The sequence below is a fragment of the Trypanosoma theileri genome (assembly GCF_002087225.1).
Source record: "Trypanosoma theileri isolate Edinburgh chromosome Unknown TM35_Tth_11_V1, whole genome shotgun sequence".
NCBI lineage: Eukaryota > Euglenozoa > Kinetoplastea > Trypanosomatida > Trypanosomatidae > Trypanosoma > Trypanosoma theileri.
In genome coordinates, this window is record NW_021639853.1 from 78,458 (window position 1) to 104,604 (window position 26,147).

Consider the following 26,147-nt stretch of genomic DNA (forward strand, 5'->3'; position numbering starts at 1 on the left):
AAAAAAAAAAAAAAAAAAAAAAAAAAAAAAAAACCACGAACACACAAGGAAACAAAGAAGGATAGAGAGTGTGTGAGAGAAAGCGGTGCATAGGTTGCCAGGTGGTGAATGGAATGGAATGGAATGAGGAAATGGGAGTGGGGATTACATGAATGATGATTTAATAGGAAGGGCGTACAAGAAATGAGAAGGACGCCAAGTGGAGTAAGATTCATTTCAAAGGCAGAATTGCTTGGATGAGAAATTTAGAGAGAGTACGAGTGAGAGATTTTGAGTATATATGTTTGTTTGTGTTGTGTATTCATGGTTGGTCTGTGCATACCTTTTCGTATGCAAACGCTTTCTCGTTCAATCATTTTTTTTTTTTTTTCGTTTATGGACCTTTCGTATTATATATATATATATATGTGTATATATATTATTGATATTCTTTTTTGAAAAAAATATTTTCAATTACTCTTCTTGTTTTTTTTTTTTTTTCCTCTCTCTCTTTATTTATGTATGGATGAAAAGGAATAACAAGTTAAGGGGATAACACGCAAATGAGTTTAAACAATCCATTTGCGACGTTTCTCGGAAAGAAGATAACGAGTACTAATGCAGGCATTAAACGTTCTCGTGTGGAGGAGGATATATCACTAGTGCCTACTTCGTTAACAGAAACACGAAGAACGACTTCTTCAGCAACAGATGCTGCTTCTGTTTCTGACGTTTCACCAAATGCGGCGGAGCTTACACATGATAAAAATTCGTTTTCGACTATTCCTGCCTCTTCAAGCCCTGTGAAGGTTGTTCTTTTACCAGATGATGGAGAGGAAGAGGAAGAAGAACTTCGTCTCTTATTGGGTGACACGAATAAAGTATTTATAAGACCTGAGAAGGTAACACTACCAGCAGTAGCAGAGACGGGAAGAATATTAAATGAAAGCCCGTTAATGGGAGAAGCCGTTCACACAGTCGATTCTTCTAACAAAGCGGTATCACTTAAAGATCTTCCATGGGATACACGGTCTAATACAGTGTTGGAGGAACTAGCAGAACGTTTTGAAGCCCAATTTAAATGGGAACTACAGAAAAATAAAGAACTTTTAGATGTTTTTGAACCCTTTTTCAGTGATAGGGCACTTGACCGTATTGAGAATAATCATCAGAAAGCACAGTTTCTTCCGGCAACAAATGTAACTGTTGAAAAGACTGCCACCTCTGGTGGTTACACATTACGTTCTTATCAATTAACAGGTGTTCAATTCATGTTAAACAAATTTCACAGTGGAATGCCATGTATTTTGGCGGATGATATGGGTCTTGGAAAGACAGCACAGATTGCTTCTTTTCTTAATTTTTTAAAATCAGAACACAATATTGATGGACCGCACTTAATCGTGTCTCCACTTTCAACACTTACAAGTTGGACAAGAGAATTGGCTCGTTGGTCTCCAACACTGCGAGTGGTAAAATATCATGGAGAACGAAAAGGACGAACGGCTTTACGTAGTGCACGAGTTAATCGTCACTGTGTTTATGTGACCACTCCTTCTGTTCTTAATCAAGATCGTGGGTTTTTTCGTAAACGAGCGTGGGTTGTTGCAGTTGTGGATGAGGCCCATGTATTAAAAGGAAGTAGTACCATGATTTCTTCAGTGGCGCGAAAACTAAAGTCATGTTTTCGTATTGCCGTAACAGGTACTCCAGTTCATAATAACGTTGGTGAGGTTTGGAGTTTGTTGAGTTTTCTCTATCCATCATTCTGTACTCGCTATGATGGCAGTGATGATAATACCGTGGAGGCAGCAGAGAACTCGGCAAGATTATTACAACATATTATGTTACGCCGAACCAAAGGGAGTATTGAATTAGGCATTCCTCCTCGTGTAGATGAACCTACAATTATGATTAATCCTACCGGTGTTCAACAACGACTACTAACTCGTATGACAGAACAAGTTTTGAGTGAAAATGAATCTAGTGGTACATCACTTCAACTGCATTTAACACATCAACGTATTGTTTGCAATCATCCTTTAGCATTACGTCTCTTAGCTGCTGAAGGTCGTAATTCGGGAAATTCAGGATGGGAAGAACGTATGATGTCTGCAGGAGTTCCATTGGAAGAATCCTCTATTATTACTCCAAGTGCAAAAATGATAGAATTAGATCGTATGTTACGAAAATTTAAAGAAGAAGGTCACCGTTGTCTTATATTCTCTAATTTTACTTCTATTTTGGATCTTTTACAGGCATTATGTGTTTTACGGGGTTACAGCTTTGAACGTTTAGATGGATCTACACAACGTGTAGAACGTGAATTGTCTATGACCCGTTTTAATGCCCCAGACTCCGCTTGTTTTTTATTTCTCCTCACAACTACAGCTGGTGGCGTTGGGGTAACACTCACAGGAGCTGACACTGTTATTCTCTTTGATTCCCATTATAATCCACAGATTGATCGTCAAGCGGCAGATCGTGCCCATCGTATTGGACAAACACGTGTGGTTCGTGTGTATAGACTTTGTCTTCGTAATACTATGGAGGAGCGAATTCTTAATGTGGCTTTGCGTAAAGCATCTCTTGGTGATTTCATTGTGGAAGGAGGTAGCTGCAAAGGAGATGAGTCCTCCGGTATGTCTCTCTCCGCTGATCGAATTCGTCAGCTCTTTGAAGTGGCTTCTAACACTACTAATAATAACAACACCCTCAATACAAATGACAATAATCATAATCATATCACAGATTCAGCTCTAGAGAATAAGAATAAGAATAAGAATGATGATGATGAAGTCGTTGATGTGGACGCTGATGATGTGGATACCACAGCAGAGGATCTCATGGTTGAAGATTTACTGCACATACAGGAAGAAGGATTACCTAAAGTATTCACAACAAAGATAGAGAGTCGAAGTGGAAGACAAACCGTTGGTGTTACCCACAATTGTTTTGTATGTGGAGAAATTATGCGACCTCTGGAACCATTATATCATTGTTCTGTCTGTCCAAAGGCATATCATGCGGATTGCATTGGTGAACGAAAACTGCAGGTGGGTGTTAATTCTCTTCGTCACTGGACTTGTTCTCGTCACAGTTGCAGTTCATGCGGGAAGGCGCAGGCCGTTGATGGCGCTATCTTTATGTGCACAGAGTGTCCATTGGCATTTTGCTTTGACTGTCTCGATCCACGGTACTTTGACCTGGATGAGAACAAGACACAGTTTGTGCATATTCGTCGAATGTATCCCGGTATGGAGATGGAAGGAATGGATGTGCGGCAATCTGTATACTACATTACATGCCTTCGCTGCTGTGGAGTACTATCATCATCAACATCATCGTCATCATCATCTGTAAGTGATGAGGATGAAGACGCGGTGAGTAGCATTGATAATGATAATGATAATAATAATACTAATAATATTATTAATGATGATGGGAATGAAGGCGAAGGAGGTATGGATGAGAGTGTTGAGGAAGTGGAGGTTCATCTTATATAAAACAGAGAGAGAGAGAGAGTAAAGCCAAATCTCATAGAGTTATTTGAAGGTGGTTTTTGTTCTATTTTCATTTTTTTTTTTTTTCTTTGTCCTTTTAATTAAGGGAACAAATGAAGTAGAGTGCCACTTTTCTTTTTTCCTTTTCTTTTTTTTTTCCTTCTTACCATTGATATATTCACCTTTTCACTTACATTTATATCCCAGGAAGTGTAACAGTTTATCTTTATTGTTGGATATGTGTTCTCTCTTCTCTGATTCTGGTTTAGTTCTCTCCTCTTTCTTTTCCATTCCTTTTCCTGCTTGTAGAGAAGAAAAGGAAAAAAAAAAAAAAAACATTAACCATTTGCCATTCTCTTTTCTCTTCTCTTTTCTTCTCTTTGATCATTACATACGGATTCACGTTTTATTCTTATTATAATCTGGTTAGCAGAGAAAAAGGAGGAGGAAAAAGAAACAAAGAAACAAAAGAAAAGAAAATACAACCATCATGCATCAAGTTCGAGGACTTGTTCGCCGATCCTCCGTTTCGGCTGTTCGTTCTTTAGAGAAACGAGTTGTTCCTCACGATGTAGCGACGTGTTTTGTTAATACCGACTTTGTGGATGGAGAGGGAACATGCAGATCTGTGCAGCTTCTCCACGTAACGGCCCTTCTGCAGTTGTTGGGGGATCTTCCCATGAGTGAAGGTCTTGCACGTGTGCAGGAGGTGAAGCGAATGTTATCCACATTACCCCACAGTAGTAGAGGTAGTAGTAATAGTGATAGTGATAGTGGTAGTAGTGCTGATCATAATAATAATAATAATAATAATAATAATAATAATAATAATAATAATACTAATATACAGTTATGTGTAAAGTCTACAACCCCTTCCACTATTGCGGAGCTGCAGCGTCGTCAGTCACGACTTCTCTCAAAGATTGAAGGAAGACTCATCGCACAAGATCTTTCACTTGTGGAGAAGTTTACACAGCAATTGTTAGCCAAGGCGGAGAAGCGGCGGAAAGGAAAGGAGGCTCTGATCTTTCACCCGGATGAAATCGCCACTTATCGCGGTATTGTAGAGGAGTTGAGTAGTAAAAACCCTCCAGCCGCATTAGCGATGGCGATGAATGCCAAATTACCATCACTCGCTAGCGGGGCAAGTGCCGCACTTTCAAAGTTAGTGACTCTTGAGAAGCCAGCGGCGGTTTTGGCGTTTCTGGAGGGATTTGCAGAGAAGGATGAAATAACAGCGGCATCAGAGACATGTGCAACTCAAGTGGCTATACGTTTACGTAATAAGTTGTGGGAAGTACGGGAAAAGACAAATGTAAAGGATAATAATACGAACTTCTTGCGTGAATCTCTTGCTGTGGCGTGTCGATTTAATATAGATCCAGGCCTTGTGTTTCCAACAGACGCGAATGCGATTCAACGCTGGAGTTCACAGTTCCTGCAAGAGAATATGTGGCCAATGGAACGTGCCTCCGTATTATCAGGTATTGTACAACGTAAACAATTATTGCCGCGTCGTGTTTCACTTGATTGTCTTAGCAGTTGGTGTTTAAATGATGTGGAGCGGCCGTGGCTGTGTAATGCGTTAAGACATTGTAAAGAAGGCGGAAGTTCTGTGTTGAATAGTCAAGAGGAGTCCGTGTATCGTGCGGCGCTTGCCTGTGCGTTAAAAGATCCTAAACGATATTTGGTAGATAGTAGACTATTACACCAATATGCCGTGCTGTTAAAGGAGGGTGAGATTGAACCAACGCATGCGAGTTTTCCACACTTTATTGAAGAGTGTGGAGAATGCCATGGTGGTGATGAACGGCCAGAGGAATTGTGTTTTCTTCTTTCCCTCTCTGAAAAGAGTGTAATGGAGAACTTAATGGCACTTGCCCCTCAGTGTTCCTACTGGCGTACACTGTTACTTCATAAACAAGATGGTATTACGGTAACCCTCGCCCCACATGGGTATGTTTCTGTGAAAGTGAAACTCCCACGTAAACATGAGTGTGTAGAGACGGCAAGGCAACCCATAGAGACATCATCAACATCAACAACTACAACAATCACAACTACAACTATATCTACATCTTCTTTGTCTCTACCGGTAATTTTTGAGGATAACGATATGATTGTGTTTAATAAACCCTCTCACATTGCCACTTCACGACATGCCCTTAGTTGTACACAGTTAGGTGACCCCAGCACGACGGATATTGTTTCCTTGTTGTTAACATCCCCAGTGTATGGAGAGGTATTGCGTGATGTATTCCGCCAGGGACAAGTCCATCGTTTAGATACAGAAACAAGCGGTTGTTTAGTAATGGCAAAGAGTACAGAGGCGGCATCTTCACTTAGACATCAAATGGGAACAAGTGCGGCCTATTCACAAAATACCAAAACATACATGGCACTCTGTGCAGTATTGGAGGCGGACCTCTCACGTGTTCCTCTTCGTGCGGTATTGCGAGATCCAACTGATTATAAAATCACAACAAAATATCGCGTGGTGCGTTTTTTCCGCCACTCCCGCGTTGCACTTGTGGAGTGCCGCATTCAACAGGGAAAAAAACATCAAATTCGTCGACATTTGGCCGCAGCGGGTTTGCCGATTCTGCAGGATGTGGAACACGGCGGGGCGGGGTGTTGTACGCCTCTCATTAACCGCGTGGCCCTTCACGCCGCAGCGATTACACTTGTTCATCCACGAACAGCAGAAGTGATCACGTTTTCGGCACCATTAACAATGGATTTCAAAGAGGCGATTCGTCAATTGGAATTAAGAAAATAAAAAAAAAAGAAAATGAAAATGAAAAAGAACGCAGGAGTTGGAGGAGGAGGAGGAGGAGGAGCGTCCTTGAAGTATATTTCTCTTTTTTTTTCTGTTTGTTTGTTTGGTTGTTTCTTCTGGATATTCTTCTTATTGTTGTTCTTGTTCGGTTAATTTTACTTACTTTTATTAACGTTTTCACACAGACAGGAGGGTGTATGTTTGTGTGTGTGTGTGTGTAACGGTTAAGGAGTCTACACAACTCCCTACGTCTACAGTACACAGTTATTCACATTCATTAAAGAAAAAAAAAAGAATGGAGTACAAGTGATCCTATATATACACACATTTACTTCATTACTGGAAATGGATCATGGTATTTCCCCTTCTCTTGTTGTTATGCATGTAGTCTCTGGGTTTCTACACAGGGGTTTGTTTTGAGTACAGGGAAACAGAAACGGCTACTACAATCATAACAATAAACAACAAACAACAATAACGAAAAGAAGAAGAAGAATAGTACTAAACTATAAGAAAAGAAAAAAAAAAGGTGAAATACTACAACCAAGGCGAATGTGATGTGGTTCACCATCCGTGTTCTCTCGCGTTGGTCAGTTAAACCACCAAAAACATTTGGAAATTTAAAACCTGAGGGACAGTCACGCAAAATCCGTTGGGGTAGTTTCACTGGTGAAAGATCAGAGGCATCCGTCTTTGAAGTTCCCATACAGCCATACATTGAGGGAAAGAAACGGTCCATGAATCAATGTGCCACGAAAGGTCTACCGGGTGGATTTGCACGGGGAGATCAGACACCAACACTGCCTGAGTAAACAAAGTGTTTGTAATCTTCTCCCCCTCTCTATCTATCTATCTATCTATCTATATATATATATATATATATATATATATATATATCTATTTCTATCCTTTCGTTCTCAATCCTGTTGCTGTGTATTTGTTTGTTTGTTGGTTTGTTTTTCGTGTTGTTATAGTTGATATTTCTCATGATCTCCTTTTTGTTCTTTGTTTATATATATATATTTCTGTTTTTTGCTTTCTTGGTGGGTATTGTCTTTCTCACAAGTTGTGTATTAATTTCCTTTTCTTCTTTTTTTTCTTTCTTTTCAACTAACGCAGCAGCAGCTGCTGTGACGATCCGATGTTCATTTCAGATGGGTACCTTCAGAGTCTAACCTCTGTACCTTACACCCTCTTTAGTATTACGTTACCGTGGTTCTTTTTGGTATTGTATGTGGTTTACTATTACATTAAACGACCACGTGAGTTCTCCACCACCGCAATTGCACCTTTTCTACTTTTTATGGATTATTTAACAGATGGGGCAACTGCGGGGTATGATAAACCTCTTATGAATCTTTTTCATCCAGAGTTAATCGGAAATTATGTGGATAGGGGTTTACTACGGGCAATGGTGCGATGTCTGTGTAAACGTGTTGGAAAGGTCGTTCACATTCCACGTGATACTGCCATGATGAAGAGCCGAGGGAATAACGTGAATTTCATTGCACTTGTGGATTTTCAATACGCTAAACAAGTAAAATGCCGCATTTCATGGACCTGGCGTCCAACAGGAAATATGCTGCACACAAAGAATGGACCTATACGACCTTTTTATGTGACTGGGTTTCGTGTGGAGCCGGCGGGAGGAAAAGAATTTGATGTTGTGGAGTTTCTGCGCACAGATGACTTTGTGCCGTTTGCAGAGAGTTTTGTGGAGCGATTGTTTGAGCGCCCACCAAAAGCCGCTGTGGAGATGATGGTGCCAGCACTGCAGGAACGATATGTGAATGACTTGGATAAACTGCAGCGGAGTATTCAACATGTATGCGGAACCACAGAGAAAACAGCAGGGGAGCCAAATATCACTCTTGTGGGGGAATCCATACTCCGTGCGAGTACCTCAGCGAATACCGCCGCTGCTGCCGAAACTGATGGGAATAATCGTGGAGAGGGAAATACGGCGGAAGATACTAATACTAATACTAATACTTCTTCTTCTTCTACTAAAGCCAATACTCCAAGTGGCGGTGATGCCAAGGGATCTGCTATACAAGGAATTGAATTCCGTTTCTTTGTAAATGGTATCAGTCAACGCGAGATGGAAGTGACTGTGGCGGTTGTGTTTGCCGGGCTTCGATGTTATGTGAACCGCTATGAAGTGCGTGCACTCCCAGACACACGCACGCAGGTGGTGTTGGACCATGATACAGGGGAAAAGACTATTGTGGCGTGATTCTCTACATTATTCTTTTCTTTTTTTTTCTTTTTGTTGCATATCTTTTTGTTTTTCATTTTGTGTTTAGTGTTTATTATTATTATTATTATTATTATTATTATTATTATTATTATTATTATTATTATTATTATTATTATTATTATTATTATTATTATTATTATTATTATTATTACCACTCGTATTACTATTATTATTGTTGTTATTAATGTTGATGTGGATCCTCTTAGTATCCCTCTTGTAAAGATGCCTATAGTAAGAAGAAATTGGATAAAGCGGTAATAAACTAGGCCGTTACAGTGTACTGTTGGCGGTGGAGTTTCTCTCTCGCATTGATCTCCTTATCTTTTTTTTTCCTTTTATTATTGTTATTATTATATCTGCCTTGCCTTTGAAGGATACAGTATTTTTGCACTCTCCGTATCTCTCCGTGTGTGCATGTGTGTAGTACGCTTTTACAACTATGAAGTCCTATATATATATTCTGTGAGTGCATCTGTCTGTCTGTATCTTTTGTGTGTATTTATTTATTGATTTGATCCCTTTATTTCTTTGCCTATTTCTTTTTTTTTTCGTTATTATTGTTTATTCTAAAGGTGTGTGTGTGTGGGAGAAAGGAGATAGAGCGAAGAAGCATATAGAACCAATTAAGAGAAAAACTTCACACGTCACTTGAGGGGGGAGGGTAGAGCTGGCGGTGTACTATTAGCGAATAAAGAAGAAGCGAATAAAGAAGAAGAAAAAGAAAAAAAAAGAAAACGAAAGAAAAAAACAAAAAACAAAAACGAAAGAAAAAAAAGAAGCAAAGAAAAAATGAGTCAAGATGCCACGTCATTTTTCCGTGGCATCTCTGCTAAGATTAGTGCCGCGAAGCAGTCATATAATAGTAAGATGCGACGGGTAAAAGAAGAGGAAGAGGAGGAACCACAACAACCCATTTCATCACCTCTGCCATCATCCACAACGATGAAGGCTGTGGCAACATCAAGTTCAACAGCCACACGCTGTTATATGTCCTCATCCGGTGCGGTAGGGATGAATGGTGTTTTAGGTGCTGGCAGCAGTAGTAGTAGTAGTCTTTCTCTGCAGAGTGAACAGATAAATGGTACGTTAATGACACAGGTGCGACAGACGAGTGTGCCAGTGTATCGAGATCCCATGACAGTGCCAGAGGATAACGTTAGATATGTTAATAGTAGGGATGATGATAGTGGTGGTGAGCAGAATAATGCTTCTGGCGGCAAGTTTGGCAATAACACTACCGATAATAATAATAATAATAATAATAATAATAATAATAATAATAATAATAAGAATAGTACTGGAAATACAACGAAACCCAAGGTTCAGCTAAATGCTCTTATAGAAAGAACGAGAAAGATTCAAGGGTTACCAAAGAACACATCACCTATCGTTGCCAAGAATCACGCTACGTTACTTGCACCACAGATGCCAAGATACCGTGGTAAAAAGACCTTAATATTAGACTTGGATGAGACCCTCGTGCACAGTTCACTCTCTTGTCAACCCAAACACTATGATCTGGTCCTTAATGTAAAGGTGGAGACAAATAATACAACTGTGTACGTTGCATTCCGTCCGCATTTACACGAATTCATGCGGGCTGTAGCCCCACTCTTTGAAGTGGTCATCTTTACCGCATCTGTATCTATTTACTGTAACCCGCTTATGGATGCGGTGGACCCGGATGGTATGTTAGGTGTACTTCGTCTCTATCGTGAGCACTGCAGTATGTTGAATGGGGCCTACGTGAAGGACCTCTCACTCCTTGGACGAGACTTGGATCAAGTGGCTATTATTGACAACAGCCCCGTTGCGTATTTATTCCAGCAGCGAAATGCCGTTCCGATTACATCATGGTTTGATGATGCTGATGATGATGAGTTGCGGCGACTCATTCCAATGCTGGAGAGTCTTGCGCAGGCGCCTAATGTGTATTATGTGTTGGATCAATACAATGCGGTCCTTCAACTGCAACAGGAGCAGGTACGTCCATAGAGAATACATAAGGTGTGTGGGTCTCTATTTATTATTATTATTATTATTATTATTATTATTATTTTATCCCATGTGTCTCACGCACGTGTTTTTATTTTTCGTTTCTTTCGGGAGTTTTTTTCTTTTTTTCCTCTTTTTTTTTCCTCTTTTTTTTTCGTGCCCTTTTTTTTTTCTTTATTTTATTGTTGTTGATATTGCTATATCTTACTCTTTCATTCTTTTCTTTCTTGGTGCTTCACTTCTTCTTAGTATACTTCATTGATGTTGATCACTTTTTTATTTTATTTTCTTTTTTAATGGACCTCCACTTATATTCAGGGTGGAATTACACACAGGAAGGAAGAGGGATGAAGGAAGGAATGAAAATAGAAATAAAAGGGAGAAAAGGAAGTGAAGAGTGCGAAGGATGAAATAAGAACGAGAGATGTGAAGTGTAGATGGTTATGTACCTGTTAGTGCCAATGTGCGTGTGTGGTTTTGTTCGTTTTTTTTTTTTTTTTTTTTTTTTTTTTTTTTTTTTTTTTTTTTTTTTTGAAAGAAAAATAAAGAAATAAATGAAGAAATAAAACGAGATAAAGCTAACACGATGTGGTGAAGCTTAACTGCAGGTTGTTCAACAAGAACTCTTTCCTTATTATTATTATTATTATTATTATTATTATTATTATCATTTTTTTTCATTTACATTTACATGGTGCTGCTGGAGAGTGTGTGTGTGTGTGAGGGAGTGGGGGGTGACCATGTACGTGTGAGGTGAGAAGAAGATATTGCCAGGAAATAAACGAATGAAAAGGAATACAAAAAGAAAAATAAAAAAAAAAGAGTAATACCCTTCCTCTAATAAAATATACACAGGTATATATATATATATATATATATACAGTGAGGAAAAGAGAGGACGGAGGTGGGAAAAAGAAAAATGTGTTTTAGCTAGAAGGAAGGGTTTGGTGTGTATGTGTGTGGGGGGTGGTTGGGAGTTAGTGTATGTCTATCTGTGTGTGTATGTGTGTAGGAGATAAGGAGGAATAGGGAAACGAAAGCCAAAGAAGGGAGTACTGTTAATGCTGCTGTTGTTGAGCGGAAAGTTGTATCATTGTTTATTTTTCAGTCTTTATTTTCCTTTTCGAATGAAGGTGTATGTGTGTGTTTGCAATATATTCTTATTTACTCCGCGAAGAAAAGAAAATAATTCTTTTTTTTTTTTCGTTTTCCTTACTTCGCTCTAATTCAGTTCACTCCCTTCACTGGCTGGTTTTATTCCCTGAATTCCATCACGTCTTAAGTATATATATATATATATATATATATATTTACGTATATTACACATACCAAAATGTTATAATGTGTCACATTTTTACATTTTTTATTGTATTATGTGTTTTTGTGCAATGTGTATTTATTACTGTATTTATTGTTTATCCATAAGATCCCCCCTTTTCCTTTTTTTTTATCATGACTGCACATGCACACTCTTATATATTCCTTTTTCTTTCATTACCTTAGCTGTTTGTAATTTTTACTCACTAGCATTTACTCCTTCATCCATATATATATATATATATATATATATATATATATATATATATATTCATTTGTATACGTACATTAACAGAGGTTTTCCTCCTTTCTTATTTTCCCATCCTTCTCTCTATCTCTCCATCTATTTATCTATATATCTATATATATAGTAACATATATACATTAGCAGCAGTCTCTCGCCTCACCGCACATGTCCACTCTCACTCCCGCACTCCTCCGGCTGCAGGACGATGTCTGCAGCGCCGCCGCCCTCCGTTTATTACGACACCTCGACGCCTTTAAAAAACTCGCCGCCTCTGAAGGCGCCGACATCATCCGAAGAGACGCCGAAGATGCGGAAAAACTCAACGCCGGTATTAAAATCGCCCGCGCCAAGGGAGTTCTCGCCGACAACCCAAACGTCCCCCAGCCCACACGCATACAAGTGGCGGGAATGACCGCACAGGAGGTCACACAAGAGATACTGCGGAAATTACCGACCAAAGTGGGAAATGTTATCGTCATGCAAGGCCTCTCGGGCACGGGAAAAGGCACAACAGTCGAGAAACTGCAGAAACAACTGCCGAAATGTGTAACGTGGAGTAATGGGAACGTTTTCCGCAGTTACACATACTTGTGCCATGAAAAACTGCATGGGCATATTCGCACAGACCTCCTTACTCCTGAATTACTAAAGGAGGTGGAAGAAGAAGTGAAATTTCAAAAAATGCCTGATGGTGAATTTGATATTATTCTCAAGGGAAAATTACGTGTTTCGGAAATACAAAATACACTGCTGAAAACCCCTGAGATCAGCAAAGCGGTTCCAACGGTGGCAGAACAAACACAAGGTGAAGTTATCCGTTTCGCCGCTGCAGCCGTAAAGGAACTCAGTCAGGCGGGATATAATGTTATTTTGGAGGGCCGCGCCCAAACACTTAATTACATTCCCACACCACTGCGGTTTGAACTCGTTATTGACGACGTCGCCGTGCTTGGAGAACGGCGTGCGGCTCAACGAGTAATGGCAAGAGCCCTCACTGACATGAAGGATCATCTGGATACAGCCACAAGTAAGGATGTAGAGGAAGCTGTGTTAAAGGCTGTTACAGAACTATAAAAGAAACAAAAATGAAAAGAAGGAATAAAGAAAATATATATAGGATAATAAACACTAAGTAGTCTGTGTATGTGTGTGTGTGTGTGAGTAAATAATCACATTTAGTCTATGAATATATTTCACCGTATTTGTTTTTTTTTTTTTGTTGTCTCTTTTCTTTTTTATATATTATTCCTATTCATCGCTGTGTGTGGGTGTATATATGTGTGTATGTGTATATGCGACTTCACTCTTGGGGTTAGCTTATAGTTACAATATTAAATAGGCTTTGTGTGTACTGCTTAACGGACTATGCTTTTATTCCGAGAAAATGTGCTTATTCCCATAAGAGAAAGTGAGAAAAGAAAAATAAATAATCGTTCGTGTGAAGCGTCTTATTTTGGGCTTGTCGCTTTTCATTGCTGCTACAAACCTCTTTTTTCCTCATTCTACTTTAACCTTATGTAGCCACTGTAGTGACTTGTTGGTAGGTGTGGTGGCTGCGACTTAAATGCACCTTTAGCTGTTTTTGTCAATTTCTTTCTTGTTTGTTATTTGTGTGTCTATGTTCTTTCCAGGTAGAATTCTTTTTTTTGTTTTCTTTCATTCTTTCTCATCGTTCTCTTTTTGTTCTTTTTGCTATTCACAGCCTGAGTTCAAAGGGATTTCAAGAGCAATTAGAGAATGATGTTGGAAAAAAGACATTCCTACTCTATTTTCTTTGTTTTTCTTTTTTTTTTTTGTTTTTGTTTTCCCTTCTATACAAATGAATTGGGACAAGGGAAAAGGAAAGAAAAAAGAAAAAAGAGGGTAATAAAAATGGAAAAGATATTGTGAAACGTAGAAAGAGGTTTTTTTTTTGTTTTTGTTTTTCTTTTCTTTTCTCTTCTTTGGTGCATGGAATGTTTTTGCGTGTATGCGTCTGCCTATGTTAAAATACATACATTTATATACTGGAAAGAGTTTAAAAAAAAAAAAAAAAAAAAAAAAAACATGTCTTCTTTTTGTTTTTCTTCTGTTTTTGTGTTTCTTCTTGTTTCTTACTACTGCCATTCTCCTAACTATACTTATTCACTTTTCTTCTTCTTTATCCACACGTGTAAATTGAAACATAACAACAACAACAAATCTATATGTGTATTTTTTTTTTTTTAATTTATTTATATAATAATAATTATTATTATTACTTAAAAGCAGTAAGGTAAAAAAAACTCAAGAGAAAGTTAAAAAGAGAGAGAAAGAGAATGATGTCAGTCGGGAGCAAGATATTGGCAGCTGTGCGAGATGCCATGCAGCAGCACGCCATTGGGGCCCTCATTGTTCCTTCTAGTGATCCCCACAATAGTGAGTATGTGAAGGATGAATATAAGTGCCGTGCGTACATCAGTAACTTCAATGGAAGTGCAGGCACATGTCTTATCACGATGGATCAGGCGTACTTGTGGACAGACGGACGGTATTGGATGGAAGCCTCACAGGCATTATACCCGGAATGGCAGTTAATGAAAGATGGATATCCCGGAGTGCCAACCTTAGAGGAATGGATTCAGACAAATTTGGGTACGAAAACTCCAGTGGGAATGAACAGTTTTCTTTCTACGGTGGCAGAGTGGGAACGTCGGCGGAAATCCATAAATTTGGTCGCTATACCGGAAATTGTACAGCCACTTATGCCAAAAACAGAGAAACCACCTGTAAAGTTATTCGTTAGACCTGAAGAGTTTTGTGGTGTACGATGTGAAGAGAAAGTAGCCACATTAGTAGAAGAATTAGAACGTCAGAAATGTGATGCGATGGTGCTCTCGGCATTAGATGAGATTGCGTGGGTAACGAATCTCCGTGGTGCTGATATTCCCTTTAATCCAGTTTTCTATGCCTATGCTCTTGTACAGTCGGCTTCACCTAGATTACATCTCTTTGTAGATCCGGCCAAATTACCAGAGGATGGATTACCAACCACTACTACCAACGGAGAACCATTAATGGAATTACATCCATACGATGGGTTAGAGGCGTTTATTGGTTTAATGCCAAACACATCTACTTTTCTTGTAGATGAATATCAAACAAGTCAACATCTCTATTCCATGTTAGAGACTATGGGAATACAGACAAAACGTGTAAAGTGTGGTCCAGCGCAAAAACTTAAGGCTATAAAGAATAAGGTAGAAATAGAAGGTTTTCGTCGTTGCCATGTACGAGATGGAGTGGCCCTCACACGCTATCTAGCTTGGTTACATGATGCTGTGGCCGTGAAAGGTGAAACCAACATCAATGAATACGATGCTGCAGTGAAGTTAGAATCCTTCCGTCGTGAAGGTGATTACTTTGTACAACCCAGTTTTACTACCATTTCCTCCGTTGGTCCTAATGCCGCTATTGTACATTACGCCCCACCGCAAACAGGCTCTGCTACGATTGTGCGAGATCAAATCTATCTTGTCGACAGTGGAGCGCAGTACTTGGATGGCACGACAGACGTCACCCGCACGGTGTGTTTCCAAACACCGCGGCCGGAAGAGCGAGAGGCGTACACACTTGTATTAAAAGGAAATCTCGCCCTTCACACCGCCGTGTGGCCAACAGGCACAAGTGGACATCGACTCGATGTACTCGCACGGACCGCATTGTGGCGTGTTGGTCTTAACTACGCCCACGGCACTGGCCACGGTGTGGGTTCATTTCTAAACGTACATGAAGGGCCGCAGGGTATTGGGGCACGACCAACACCAACAGAGGCAACATTAGCAGCGGGAATGATTATGTCTAATGAACCTGGGTACTACAAGGATGGATCCTTTGGTATTCGCATTGAGAATCTGGAGCTTATTGTGCCTACTCCCACACTACACAGCGCGGAGGGATTTCTTACGTTTGACACACTTACAATGGCACCACTCTGCCGTGAACTCATCGACGCCGATGCTCTCACTTCAGAGGAACGGCAAATGGTGGACTCGTATCACCGCGCCGTACGTGAGGCCATCACCCCACAATTGATTCACTGTAACGATAACTGCGCCCTCGCCTATCTTAACCACCATACGGCCCCTCTCTAGGGCAGCAAACAACCTTATCCATTTGGTAACAGTTTTTTTTTTTTTTTGTTTAAGAGGAGGGTTATTTTGCTTCTTGTTTTGCTTCGTTTGTGTTATGCCCTTCGCCAATTATATATATTAATACATATTACCATTATATGTTTATACACACAGGAGCTATCGTATATTATCGCACCAAAGACGGCATTAACGTCCCAAAGAACGAGAACCAATGGTAAGAAATAACAAGCTGATCGACCAAAAAAAAAACACTGACATTACCACAAAAACGACCTATTTTCCCTCAAACCAATTTTTTTTTTTTTTCTCTGTTCACTCTTTCTATTTGTTTTCCTTCTTTATTATCTTGTTTCTTTTTCTATTTTTTTTTTCTTTCTTTTTCTCTATTTCTGCTCCCTCTCACTTGTGACTCTGTCCACACCCTGTTTTCCCTGGGGAGAATCAAACGAAACCGCAAAACAACAACTCCCAAACAAACATGTCTTTAAGTGGTGCTGAGTTCAAGGCTGAGCTGCGTGCTGGTAAGCCGAAGTTTGGAGTGTTCCTCAACTCCTCCAACCATCTTCTTGCTGGACAGTTCAGCCACTCCGGCTACGACTGGCTGCTGATTGATACCCAACACGCCCCTGTGGATGCATTGACACTCAGTCGAATGATCGCCGCCATTCGCACTGGCCCTGCGAAGATAATGGTGCGTGTGGGCAGCACGCAGGACCGGCCCGGCATTCAAAACGCACTGGACGCCGGTGCCGACGGTGTGCTGATCCCGTATGTGAACAACGCCGAGGAGCTGCAGGAGGCGGTCACGTGCTGCTACTACCCAACTGCCGGCACACGCTCTGTGTACTTCCCACAGCAGTGCATGAACGCAAAGGGCCTGCTGGGATACGCTGGCGAGGCGAACAAGAATGTGGTGGTGGCCTTTCAGGTGGAGACGGCTGACTGCATTAAGAACATGGATGCCATCATGGCTGTGAAGGGTGTTGATATTGCATTCCTGGGCCAGAACGATCTTTGCATGTCCATGGGTCTGTACGAGAAGTATGTGTTCCCTGAGATGTACACATCCCCTGAACTGAACGAGGCGACGGAGAAACTTATTGCGGCGGCACGCAAGAATAACGTGATTCTGGGTCTGTTCCTGTTTGGTACGGACCGTGTGGGAGAGTTTCTGCAGAAGGGTTTCACGTTTATCAGCATTGGCAGTGAACTGCACCATGCCCTAACACAGGCTGCGACGCACGTGAAGAGCCTTGAGGAGATTGCCAGTGCTCAGGGTAAACCGTGGAAACACCAGCCAAGCAGCCTCGTGTAAGTGAAAATGATCGAGCGGCGTAGAAAGAAGCCTATTAATAACTCTTTTTTTTAATTGTTTTTTTTTCTTTTGTTTTTATGGGTAAAAAAAAATATATTTATATATTATTATTACTACTATTGTAATAATTATTAATATTATTGTGTTGACTCCAGATGAGTGAAGCCTCTTTTTTTTGTCCTTTAAAGGTTTTTTTTACCTTTATTAGCGATGCGTCAATTCATTTTATCGTTCTTGGGACGTTGTTTTCCGTTGTTATTTCGATGCTGTCCAGTGAATAGGTGAAAAGTGTCGTGGTTCCAGTTCTTTGGGTGTAGGCTTGTTCATTGTTGTTCTTCTACCATATTATTCCTGTAAAGGAAATATTTTATTTTATTTAATTTTTATTTTCGAAAGAGTTTCTTTTTTCTGGGACTGTTTTTTTTTCCCCGTTTTAGATAATATTTCATTGGGTGATTGATTACTGATAAGATACTTTTCTTTTTTAAACTTTCTTTTTTTTTTTCTTTTCTTTTTTGCCGCATTAGTTTAGAGAAGGAACGGGTTAGGGAGTTAGCGGTTCTTCTCTCTCTTTTTTTTCTTTCCTCATTGTGATACTCACGTGTCGTTAGATACTTTTTTTATACATAGAAAAAAGAAAACAGGTGAAAAGATCACAGCTGCTCAACAGGAAAAAAACAAAAATAAGAACGAAAAAAAAAAAAAACATAAGTTGAAGCTGCAAGATGGTCCGTAGTCGATCAGCAGAGCAAACAGCTCGCGTACTTTTATCAAATGCTGTTCGCTATGATACATGGGAGTCAAAGGCATTAAAAGAGAATACAGTTGGATCTCGCCTTACACTACGGCTCACTTGGGATGAATTGCCTTTAGAATCACCTTTTATGGATGTGGTGGCCTTACAGATGACCTTATTCGATAAGAATTCTTCTTCTTTTATTGGGGCCACTTATACTGTATCGCGGCAAACCATTACGGAGCCCATTATTTTTCAGACTTCTGTAGAGAATGTGGTGTTGGCATTAGAATTAGTGGCTCATGATGAACGTAGTAATGCGCCTGTTGAAGGGCGACGTGTACTACTTTGGGGTTATATTCCCATTTCTAATTTGGCTTCCGATTGTGTATTGACACTACAATCTGGTAGTGCCCAGTTGTTATTGCTGGATCCCAAATCATGGCCAACAAACAATAAAGATGCGGTTCAAAAATTAGGATATAAGTGTAGTGTTGTGGAGGATGTGGTGCTTGTGCAGCTCATGACCCGACTTGTGCCTCCTGGTATATTTGTACCGCAGAGTTTCACGGAGAGTACACCGCAGGCTTCCACTTCCTCCTTCCGATGTGTAGTGACGAACATTCAACTAAACCCCACAAGCGAAGAGGCAGAGTGGTATAATAGTTCAACAGAGTGGCGTGTGGCTGCTGTGGCCCATAATGGATATCAACAACTTGGACAAGGCGCAGAGGTTCCATTGGTATTTGATTACATTAGTAGCACGAGCAATAGCATTAGTGATGATAGGGATACTAGTAGCGATAGTCATCATGATTATCATATACATCATAATGAGGATGAAGATAATGATAGTGTGAAGCGATCGGCTTCCTCCTTTACAATGTCTGCACGTGGAGGAAATGTACGGCATCGTGTTTTGCACTCCGTCATGGCTCTCACAATTGACGCACTGCCGGTGCATTCTGCGACTTCACTCGTACTTGCCATTCGCCGTCGTCGGGTGGGGGAGTCGCAGTTTGAAGTGTTGGGCTTCTGTGTATTTCCACTCTGTGTAATGCCCGTGCGGGATCGGGATTTGCGTGTGGAGAATCTCCCCACTCTGCAGGGACCATTTGCTTGTCGAGATCCACGACTGTTGATGTTGGAGCCCTCCTCACCGTATGGGAAACTACCCATGGCCGTTACTCTCACAGTGGAATACTACGATACGGAAGTACCAGCGGGGATGGAAACACTTTCATTAGGGAAAGAGATGGGAGGATACGACGATCATCAGATGATGATGATGATGATGATGAAGAAGTCGGATGATAAGACACCTATGAGTGATAAATTAATAACAGAAGACACTGTCACTACACAAATTCCTTTTACTTCCGTAGATCCAGGAATGAAAAATATAGGAATTCTCTCAACAGAAGAACATATTCCTCCAAAAGAAACGGGTACCACAGCTATAGCGACTAGTCCTCAAAATATTGCTACTTTAACAACTGACGCTGCTAAGATTTCTTCAACTACAACGGTTCCAGTTGCCCCAAAGATAGAACTTTCTTATCCTTTAGATGGGATGAAGGGACAAACTGGGAAAGAAGATGTTTCTATTGATGTATTTAAAATGCTCTGTAATGTTATGGAGGAATTACGTCGTCTGCGAGAGATGCAGGAGGAAATAATGAGATATGGACGACCACGTGGAATTCCAGCAGATCGTGTTACGAAGACTGGTAAAAGATTAGATGATGCTACAGAAATTGATGTAGTAGATCTTTCCCCAACTCCTGTCTCTATTTCTTGGGAAGTTCGATGTCAAATAGAAGAAAATCTTCAACCTATATTACATCCTGTACGTGGGACTCCTCTTGAAGTTCATGTTCCTGCATCTAATGATATGACGGCTTCTTTGTATGGTATTCGTTTTGAAGGGTTATCTACAGATACCGCTATTGAGGTACCAGTGGATGTTTGTTTTATGTTTTCCTTTGGACCTCTTCCATTTCAAACCATTGGTCCAATTCATACATCACGTATTGATAAAACTTCTCATGTGCAGACATTTAAACTTTACGAAGGTACACAACGAGGTGGAATGGTATGGTGTGAACCAATAGAAGCTGCAGAAGATCCTTTTTTACAGAAGTATAAGAAAAATGGTGATATTACACTGTATATTCACGTTTATGATGCACTAACGATGTTTTATATTGGAAGTGCAAATGTTCAGTTAAAACATTTTCGTCGTCCTTATAATGCGGAGAGTAGCCGTACGGCAATGGATCTTCCTTTTTATCGAGATCTTAGTTTAACAGAAAAGACGGTCCCAGCAAAAGTACTTCCTATTATGCGTAATGCGGGTCAATTGCATGTAACACTTTTCTGTGTTGGTGTTGGAGGAGGTAATCTCGCCACTGTGCAGGTAAATAGAGTGATTGAACCTCCTAAAGGATCACGGGTCATTGTGGCTAAGAAATTACCCCATGCAAATATCATGGAACAACTCCCTGATAATATAAGTAAAGGAGGAGAAGCAAAAACATTAGTTTCTCAAGAGGGGAATGATAGACCATCTTCAAATGCAATACCTCTACCCATACAAGCAGCAGGTGTAACAGAGAAATCACAAACCTCAGAAGGACAAGGACAAGGAGGTGAAGAACAACAACAACAACAGTCTAGAAATAATGATATTAATAATAAAAGTGGAGAAAAAGATGATATTCACTGGCGTCGGGCGCAATACGTAAAACAATTATACGGTAGTAGAACTTCATTATCAGGTGTGTCGAGTAATAATAATACTAATAATAATAGAATTCAGGAAGCTGATCTTGAGTTCCGATTACGTTATCTTGAGAAGCAGCGAGATGAAATGAAATCCCGTAAAATTGCGGAAACCCTTATGGCTCGACTGACTGTACATCATCACTTGTGTGTTGCCGCCTTTCGTCCAGAGAAAACGCGAACATTATTTGAAAATCCTTTTAATGTAGCGATGCGTTTTTGTGTAGAGATAGACTCTGCTGCGACTGGTGCATTAGAAGTCTTATCATCACCTTCTTTTCTTTTAGGACCAAGAGAACGAACAGAAGTGGTACTCGTTATTCGTCTCAACACTGGAGGGAAACGACGTGGTAATAATAATAATAATAATAATAACAGTAATAGAGATGCTGTACAACTACGTGCACGTTTATATGCAGAAAGTGGTCGTGAACTTGTTCGTGTTATTGACATTCACGCAACTGTTGGCCCACCGTTTGTAGATCGTCGATATGAAATATATGGAGTGGCTGGTACGAGAGTATCCAAGAAATTCTTTTCACGTCTTTTCCCCGCCGCGCTCTTCCCAATTACATCTGATACTATTCAATTATTAAATCGTATGCGGGCGGTGTGTGGACATGTGGGAGTGGCGAGTCCAGCGGGGACGATGGCGGAGGTCAATGCGGTGCTGGATCCCATCACCCAAACATATATGGTGGCTTGGGAGGAAATCACGATGCATGTAAACATTCCAGCAGAGGGAAATCAAACAGAGCGGGTGGAGTATATGACCCTCTTTGCAGATGAGGCGATGAGTGAAGTCATTGAGACGTGGGAATTATGTGTATTTGCTTGCAATGCAGTAACATCAAGGGAATTATTATTTGGGCAAACAACTACAGTGGCACTTCCTTCTGCGGGTATTGAAGCTCTTTACTGTAGTGATCCCCATGTAAAGGTAATACAGCGTGAAAGTTCTTATTTACTGCGTATGCGGCCGCAGGAGGTTGGCACTCAACAATTATTATTACACACACTCACCAATCAACATTTAGCGAAAACATTACTTACTGTACCGACGGTTTACCCTACACCAACCTATACACAGGCATTAGAACTTAGTTTAGCAGATATGACCGCACCTGTGTTCCGTCGTTTACAGTTTGTTCATCGTGGACAAGTAGATGAGGTCTTCACAGTCCATCACAATTATAAATATCAACTCTCCATTACACCAAAACAATTTGCCTTGGCACCAGGGGATTCTCAGTTTATTACATTACAGATTGATATGTTAACTTTACCAGAGGGAAAAACAGAGGGACGTTGGCCAATGTGGATTTTCATTAATAATGGAGATGACAAGACGGTCGAGTCGTACTTACTTCAGGTGGTATTACGGGCCCATCGCATTGTACATGAAGTGCCTCCGTAAACTTTATTATTCTTCTTGTTCTTGTTGTTGTTTGTTCTTTCTTTTTTCTTTTTTTCTCAGTGAAAACACATAGAACTTACACATACATACACTCAGAGACATTTCTTTTGTTTTTTTTCTTGTCTTTTTTTGGTATTTTTAATCCTTTTTTTTACTATTATTTCTTGCGTTTTTTTTTTTTTTGTGATCGTGGGGGTGTACATTTATCTTTGCCGTGTGCGTTTTTATTTTAAAAAAAAATATATATATATATGTCTCTGTATGTTCGTGGATATGTTTTCTGCTTTTGTTATTCTTCTATTATTGGTAAAGGACCTGTAACCACCACAATAACAAAAAGAAGAAAAACGATCACATGTACATGTCTCCTTGTTTTAAAATGTCTCTTTTTCACCCCTTTTCTAAATTTCTTTATTTTAACTAGTTAGCCAGTTATCTGGTTAGCCTTTTTTTTCTTTTGTATATATATATATATATATATATATATATATATATCCACTGTATATATACATACACACACAGAGACACAAACACAAACATACGAGTGAGTTTATCTCCCTTTCTTTCAAGTAATTAAAGGAGTGTAGATTACATGGAGCATATTCGCAAAACAAAGAAAAAGTTGGGTGTTGGGGCGAGAGGTATTGTGTATGAAGGTTACGATGAAGAGCGTGGCCGTTTCGTCGCAATAAAAGAAATTCCATTCTACGACGGTGGTCATAGTTGCTGTGAGAGCCCCCACAGTAGTCATAGCAGTCTTAGTAGTAGTCATAGTAGTAGTCATGGTAACAACCATAAGAACCATAGTTTTAGTCATGCTGAATCTGAGGAGGATCCAATATTAGCAGAGGAACGTCGTGCAATTGTGCGTGAGATTAGTCTCATGGAACGTTTTGAACATCCAAATCTCGTTACTTATTATGGAGCCAGACGCAGTACGGTAGGTGTACAGATTATAATGGAATATGTAAATGGTGGTTCATTGGATGCGTTAATTCGTCGTCATGGTTGTCTGCGTGAGAGTGTGGTGCGATCGTACACCCGTGATATTCTTGAGGGATTGGCGTACTTGCATGATACCGCCCGTGTTTGTCATCGGGATGTGAAGCCGGGAAATGTTCTCATCACAGCCGATGGACGGTGTAAGTTAACAGACTTTGGTGTGAGTAAGTTGTTGGATGATAATGGCACAATGCGAACAACAGTGGGAACACCATGGTATATGGCCCCAGAGGTAATTAACGGCACAATAGAAGAAGAGGAAGTGGAAGAAGGAGAAGAAGTGGAGGAAATAGAAGACGATATCCATACATCTAATCATCATATGAATAATAATAATAATAATAATAATAATAATTCGCTGCAAACGCCCAGAAGGCGAAAAGGTAAAAAACGAAGTTACACCACCGCGGCGGATATTTGGAGTCTTGGCGTCACTGTCTTTGAAATGATATCCGGACGAAAACCGTTCGGACACGAAATGAAAGCCCCGGCGGCGGTTCTCTTCGCGATTGTCTCCACCACCAACGGCACTCCGCCGCGGCTGCCGGAGACGTGTGAGGCCTCCCCGTCGCTGCGGGGGTTTTTGGATCTCTGTTTTGTGCGGGATGCCCGACGGCGGCCCACCGCGCGGGAACTGCTCGCCCATCCATGGTTCCTCGAGTCAAAGAGCCCCAGCACAGTGGCTTCACCCAAAAAGACATCCATCGCGAATACAAATACGAATACAAACAACAATAATAACAATAGCAATAACAATAACAACACAACAACAACAACGCGTAGAGAAAGTAGTTCCAGCAGCCGTAGAAGAATAGATGCAGCCTCTCTACGCCCCAAACAACCACAACAACAACAACAATTACAGTTATCATCACTTTCCATGTTGGATACAGCAGATTTATTTAATGATGGAATGGAACCACGACGTGTCTCTATAACGCCCTTATCGCAGCGCTGTGTGCGGCCCGCACAATTGTCCAGTGAGATAATGAATGCCGTGGCGTCTGCGAAGATGAGTTTCAGTAGTGCCCGTGATTCTCAAGGCGGCTTTTGGAGCTCCGATGGACACTACGTCGATCTCATCGACACTTCTCCCCTCACAGCTCTGCCCCTACAAAGAAGGGAAACGAAGTGATATGCACATGAAAAGAGAGAGAGAGAGAGAGAGAGAGAGAAAGTAAGAGAGAAAAAAAACCATAACTGCAATGACAATGACAAAACTGAAAGAAATAAATAAAGAAAGAAAAAAAACGTAGAAAAACAAATAAAAAGAAAAACGAAGAAGAAAAAAACGTAGAGTAACTTGTGCATCAGTTTAAAAAAAAATTTTTTTTTTATTTCTTTGTTTGTTTCCTTTCTTTCTGTGACCACGGTTTTTGATATTATTTCCCACATCCGTGATGAAGGGAAAAAAAAAATAAAATAAAATAAAACTGTGAGAAGCATATATTGTGTTTTCTCTCTCTCTCATTATGTGCCTATTATTTTTTTTTTTTTCCTTCTTACTGCTTTTGTCTTTCCCATTTTGTATACATCTTTTCCTAATATTAGGAAAAATATGAATGTAGATGCTGATTGCTATCTATTTGTCTGTCTATTTGTCTATCTATTTATCTGTATATCTGTGTGTGATGGTTCATATTTGTGTTTTAAAAAACGTGAAGGGGCATCACAGATGGATGAACAGTGCTTTGCTTGCTCACCTCCTTTTGTTTGAGAGAGATGAGATGAAAAGAAAAAAAAAAAAAAAAAGAGATGGAGGAAAAGAGTGAGGTAGAGTAAAAAAAAAGAAAAAAACGAAGAAAAATAAAAACGAAAAAAAAAAAAAAAATGAAAAATGAAAAAAAAAAAAAAAAAAAAAAAAAAAAAAATGAAAAAAAAAAAAAACAGTAAAGTATGGAAGTGAAACGATGCCGGTGATTGGTGTTCAGTGCCCCTTCACGCGAGAGGAATTCCTTGTCCATTATCTTCTCATAGTATTATCGTTTTCTCCTCAATGAAGTCCTTTTTTTTTGTTATTGTTATTGTTACTGTTTTTTTTTTTTCTCCTTTTTGTTGTTGTTGTTGTTGTTTTCCTTTACTCTCATATACGTTAATTTCTTTCTTCCTCTTTCCTTTTTCTTTCCTCCCGTCCCCCTTCCCCTTTCATTTCCATTCGTTATTTTTTTTTTTTCTCTTTTTATTTTTGCTTTCTCTCTTGTTTATATTTGCCCTCATTCATCTTCTTTTCCTTCCTTCTAATATCAACTTTCTTTCTTTCTTTCTCTTTCTCTCTCTCTCTCTCTCTCTCTCTGTTGTTGGCGGTATTTAAGTTCTGTGTTGAGCACTGCAGTGGGTGTACCGCACACCTCTCTCTCTTCTCACACCACACATACACACAAACATACACACAAACAGTAAAGGAAGAAAGAAAAAAGAAGAAGGAAGAAGAGTTAAAGAACGCAAATTATTTTTCTCCCCTCCCCCCCTTTTTTTTTTTTTTTGCCCCTTATCTCCACTCTTTGTGAACACTGTCGTTGAATCACCACTGAGAAAAGGTGCAGTAACGGCACTACGTGATTAAGGGATAAAAAAAAAAAAAAAGAAAGAATAAGAAAGTGAATACCTCAGCAATAAAGGAAAAGGGAACAATAAAGCAAACATTTACAAGAAGAAAGAAAAGAAAAAAAAAAACAGGGGTGGCAATCAAAAAAAAAAAAAA

At 39.9% G+C, this 26,147-nt stretch overlaps 9 protein-coding genes across 9 annotated transcripts; all 9 read left to right on the forward strand.

Annotated features, from left to right (window-relative positions):
• Positions 1-542: 542 nt before the first annotated feature.
• TM35_000111390 (transcription activator) lies at positions 543-3,485 on the forward strand (the record flags this gene model as incomplete). The annotated part of the gene is made up of 1 exon (XM_029024848.1): positions 543-3,485. One exon carries the CDS (start codon positions 543-545, stop codon positions 3,483-3,485), a length of 2,943 nt encoding a protein of 980 aa, XP_028883671.1.
• Positions 3,486-3,972: 487 nt separating this feature from the next.
• On the forward strand, positions 3,973-6,261 carry TM35_000111400 (RNA pseudouridylate synthase; the record flags this gene model as incomplete). Its single annotated transcript, XM_029024849.1, has 1 exon — positions 3,973-6,261. The coding sequence occupies one exon, from the start codon at positions 3,973-3,975 to the stop codon at positions 6,259-6,261; it is 2,289 nt and encodes a 762-aa protein (XP_028883672.1).
• A 1,141-nt stretch (positions 6,262-7,402) lies between these two features.
• Positions 7,403-8,497, forward strand: TM35_000111410 (uncharacterized protein; the record flags this gene model as incomplete). Its single annotated transcript, XM_029024850.1, has 1 exon — positions 7,403-8,497. The coding sequence occupies one exon, from the start codon at positions 7,403-7,405 to the stop codon at positions 8,495-8,497; it is 1,095 nt and encodes a 364-aa protein (XP_028883673.1).
• Positions 8,498-9,310: 813 nt separating this feature from the next.
• TM35_000111420 (nuclear lim interactor-interacting factor-like protein) lies at positions 9,311-10,516 on the forward strand (the record flags this gene model as incomplete). Its single annotated transcript, XM_029024851.1, has 1 exon — positions 9,311-10,516. One exon carries the CDS (start codon positions 9,311-9,313, stop codon positions 10,514-10,516), a length of 1,206 nt encoding a protein of 401 aa, XP_028883674.1.
• A 1,729-nt stretch (positions 10,517-12,245) lies between these two features.
• Positions 12,246-13,154, forward strand: TM35_000111430 (uncharacterized protein; the record flags this gene model as incomplete). The annotated part of the gene is made up of 1 exon (XM_029024852.1): positions 12,246-13,154. The coding sequence occupies one exon, from the start codon at positions 12,246-12,248 to the stop codon at positions 13,152-13,154; it is 909 nt and encodes a 302-aa protein (XP_028883675.1).
• A 1,223-nt stretch (positions 13,155-14,377) lies between these two features.
• Positions 14,378-16,192, forward strand: TM35_000111440 (putative spliced leader RNA PSE-promoter transcription factor; the record flags this gene model as incomplete). Its single annotated transcript, XM_029024853.1, has 1 exon — positions 14,378-16,192. One exon carries the CDS (start codon positions 14,378-14,380, stop codon positions 16,190-16,192), a length of 1,815 nt encoding a protein of 604 aa, XP_028883676.1.
• A 478-nt stretch (positions 16,193-16,670) lies between these two features.
• Positions 16,671-17,507, forward strand: TM35_000111450 (P28 protein; the record flags this gene model as incomplete). Its single annotated transcript, XM_029024854.1, has 1 exon — positions 16,671-17,507. One exon carries the CDS (start codon positions 16,671-16,673, stop codon positions 17,505-17,507), a length of 837 nt encoding a protein of 278 aa, XP_028883677.1.
• A 725-nt stretch (positions 17,508-18,232) lies between these two features.
• Positions 18,233-22,444, forward strand: TM35_000111460 (putative dynein heavy chain; the record flags this gene model as incomplete). Its single annotated transcript, XM_029024855.1, has 1 exon — positions 18,233-22,444. One exon carries the CDS (start codon positions 18,233-18,235, stop codon positions 22,442-22,444), a length of 4,212 nt encoding a protein of 1,403 aa, XP_028883678.1.
• Positions 22,445-23,036: 592 nt separating this feature from the next.
• Positions 23,037-24,581, forward strand: TM35_000111470 (putative protein kinase; the record flags this gene model as incomplete). Its single annotated transcript, XM_029024856.1, has 1 exon — positions 23,037-24,581. One exon carries the CDS (start codon positions 23,037-23,039, stop codon positions 24,579-24,581), a length of 1,545 nt encoding a protein of 514 aa, XP_028883679.1.
• Between the last annotated feature and the right edge of the window lie 1,566 nt (positions 24,582-26,147).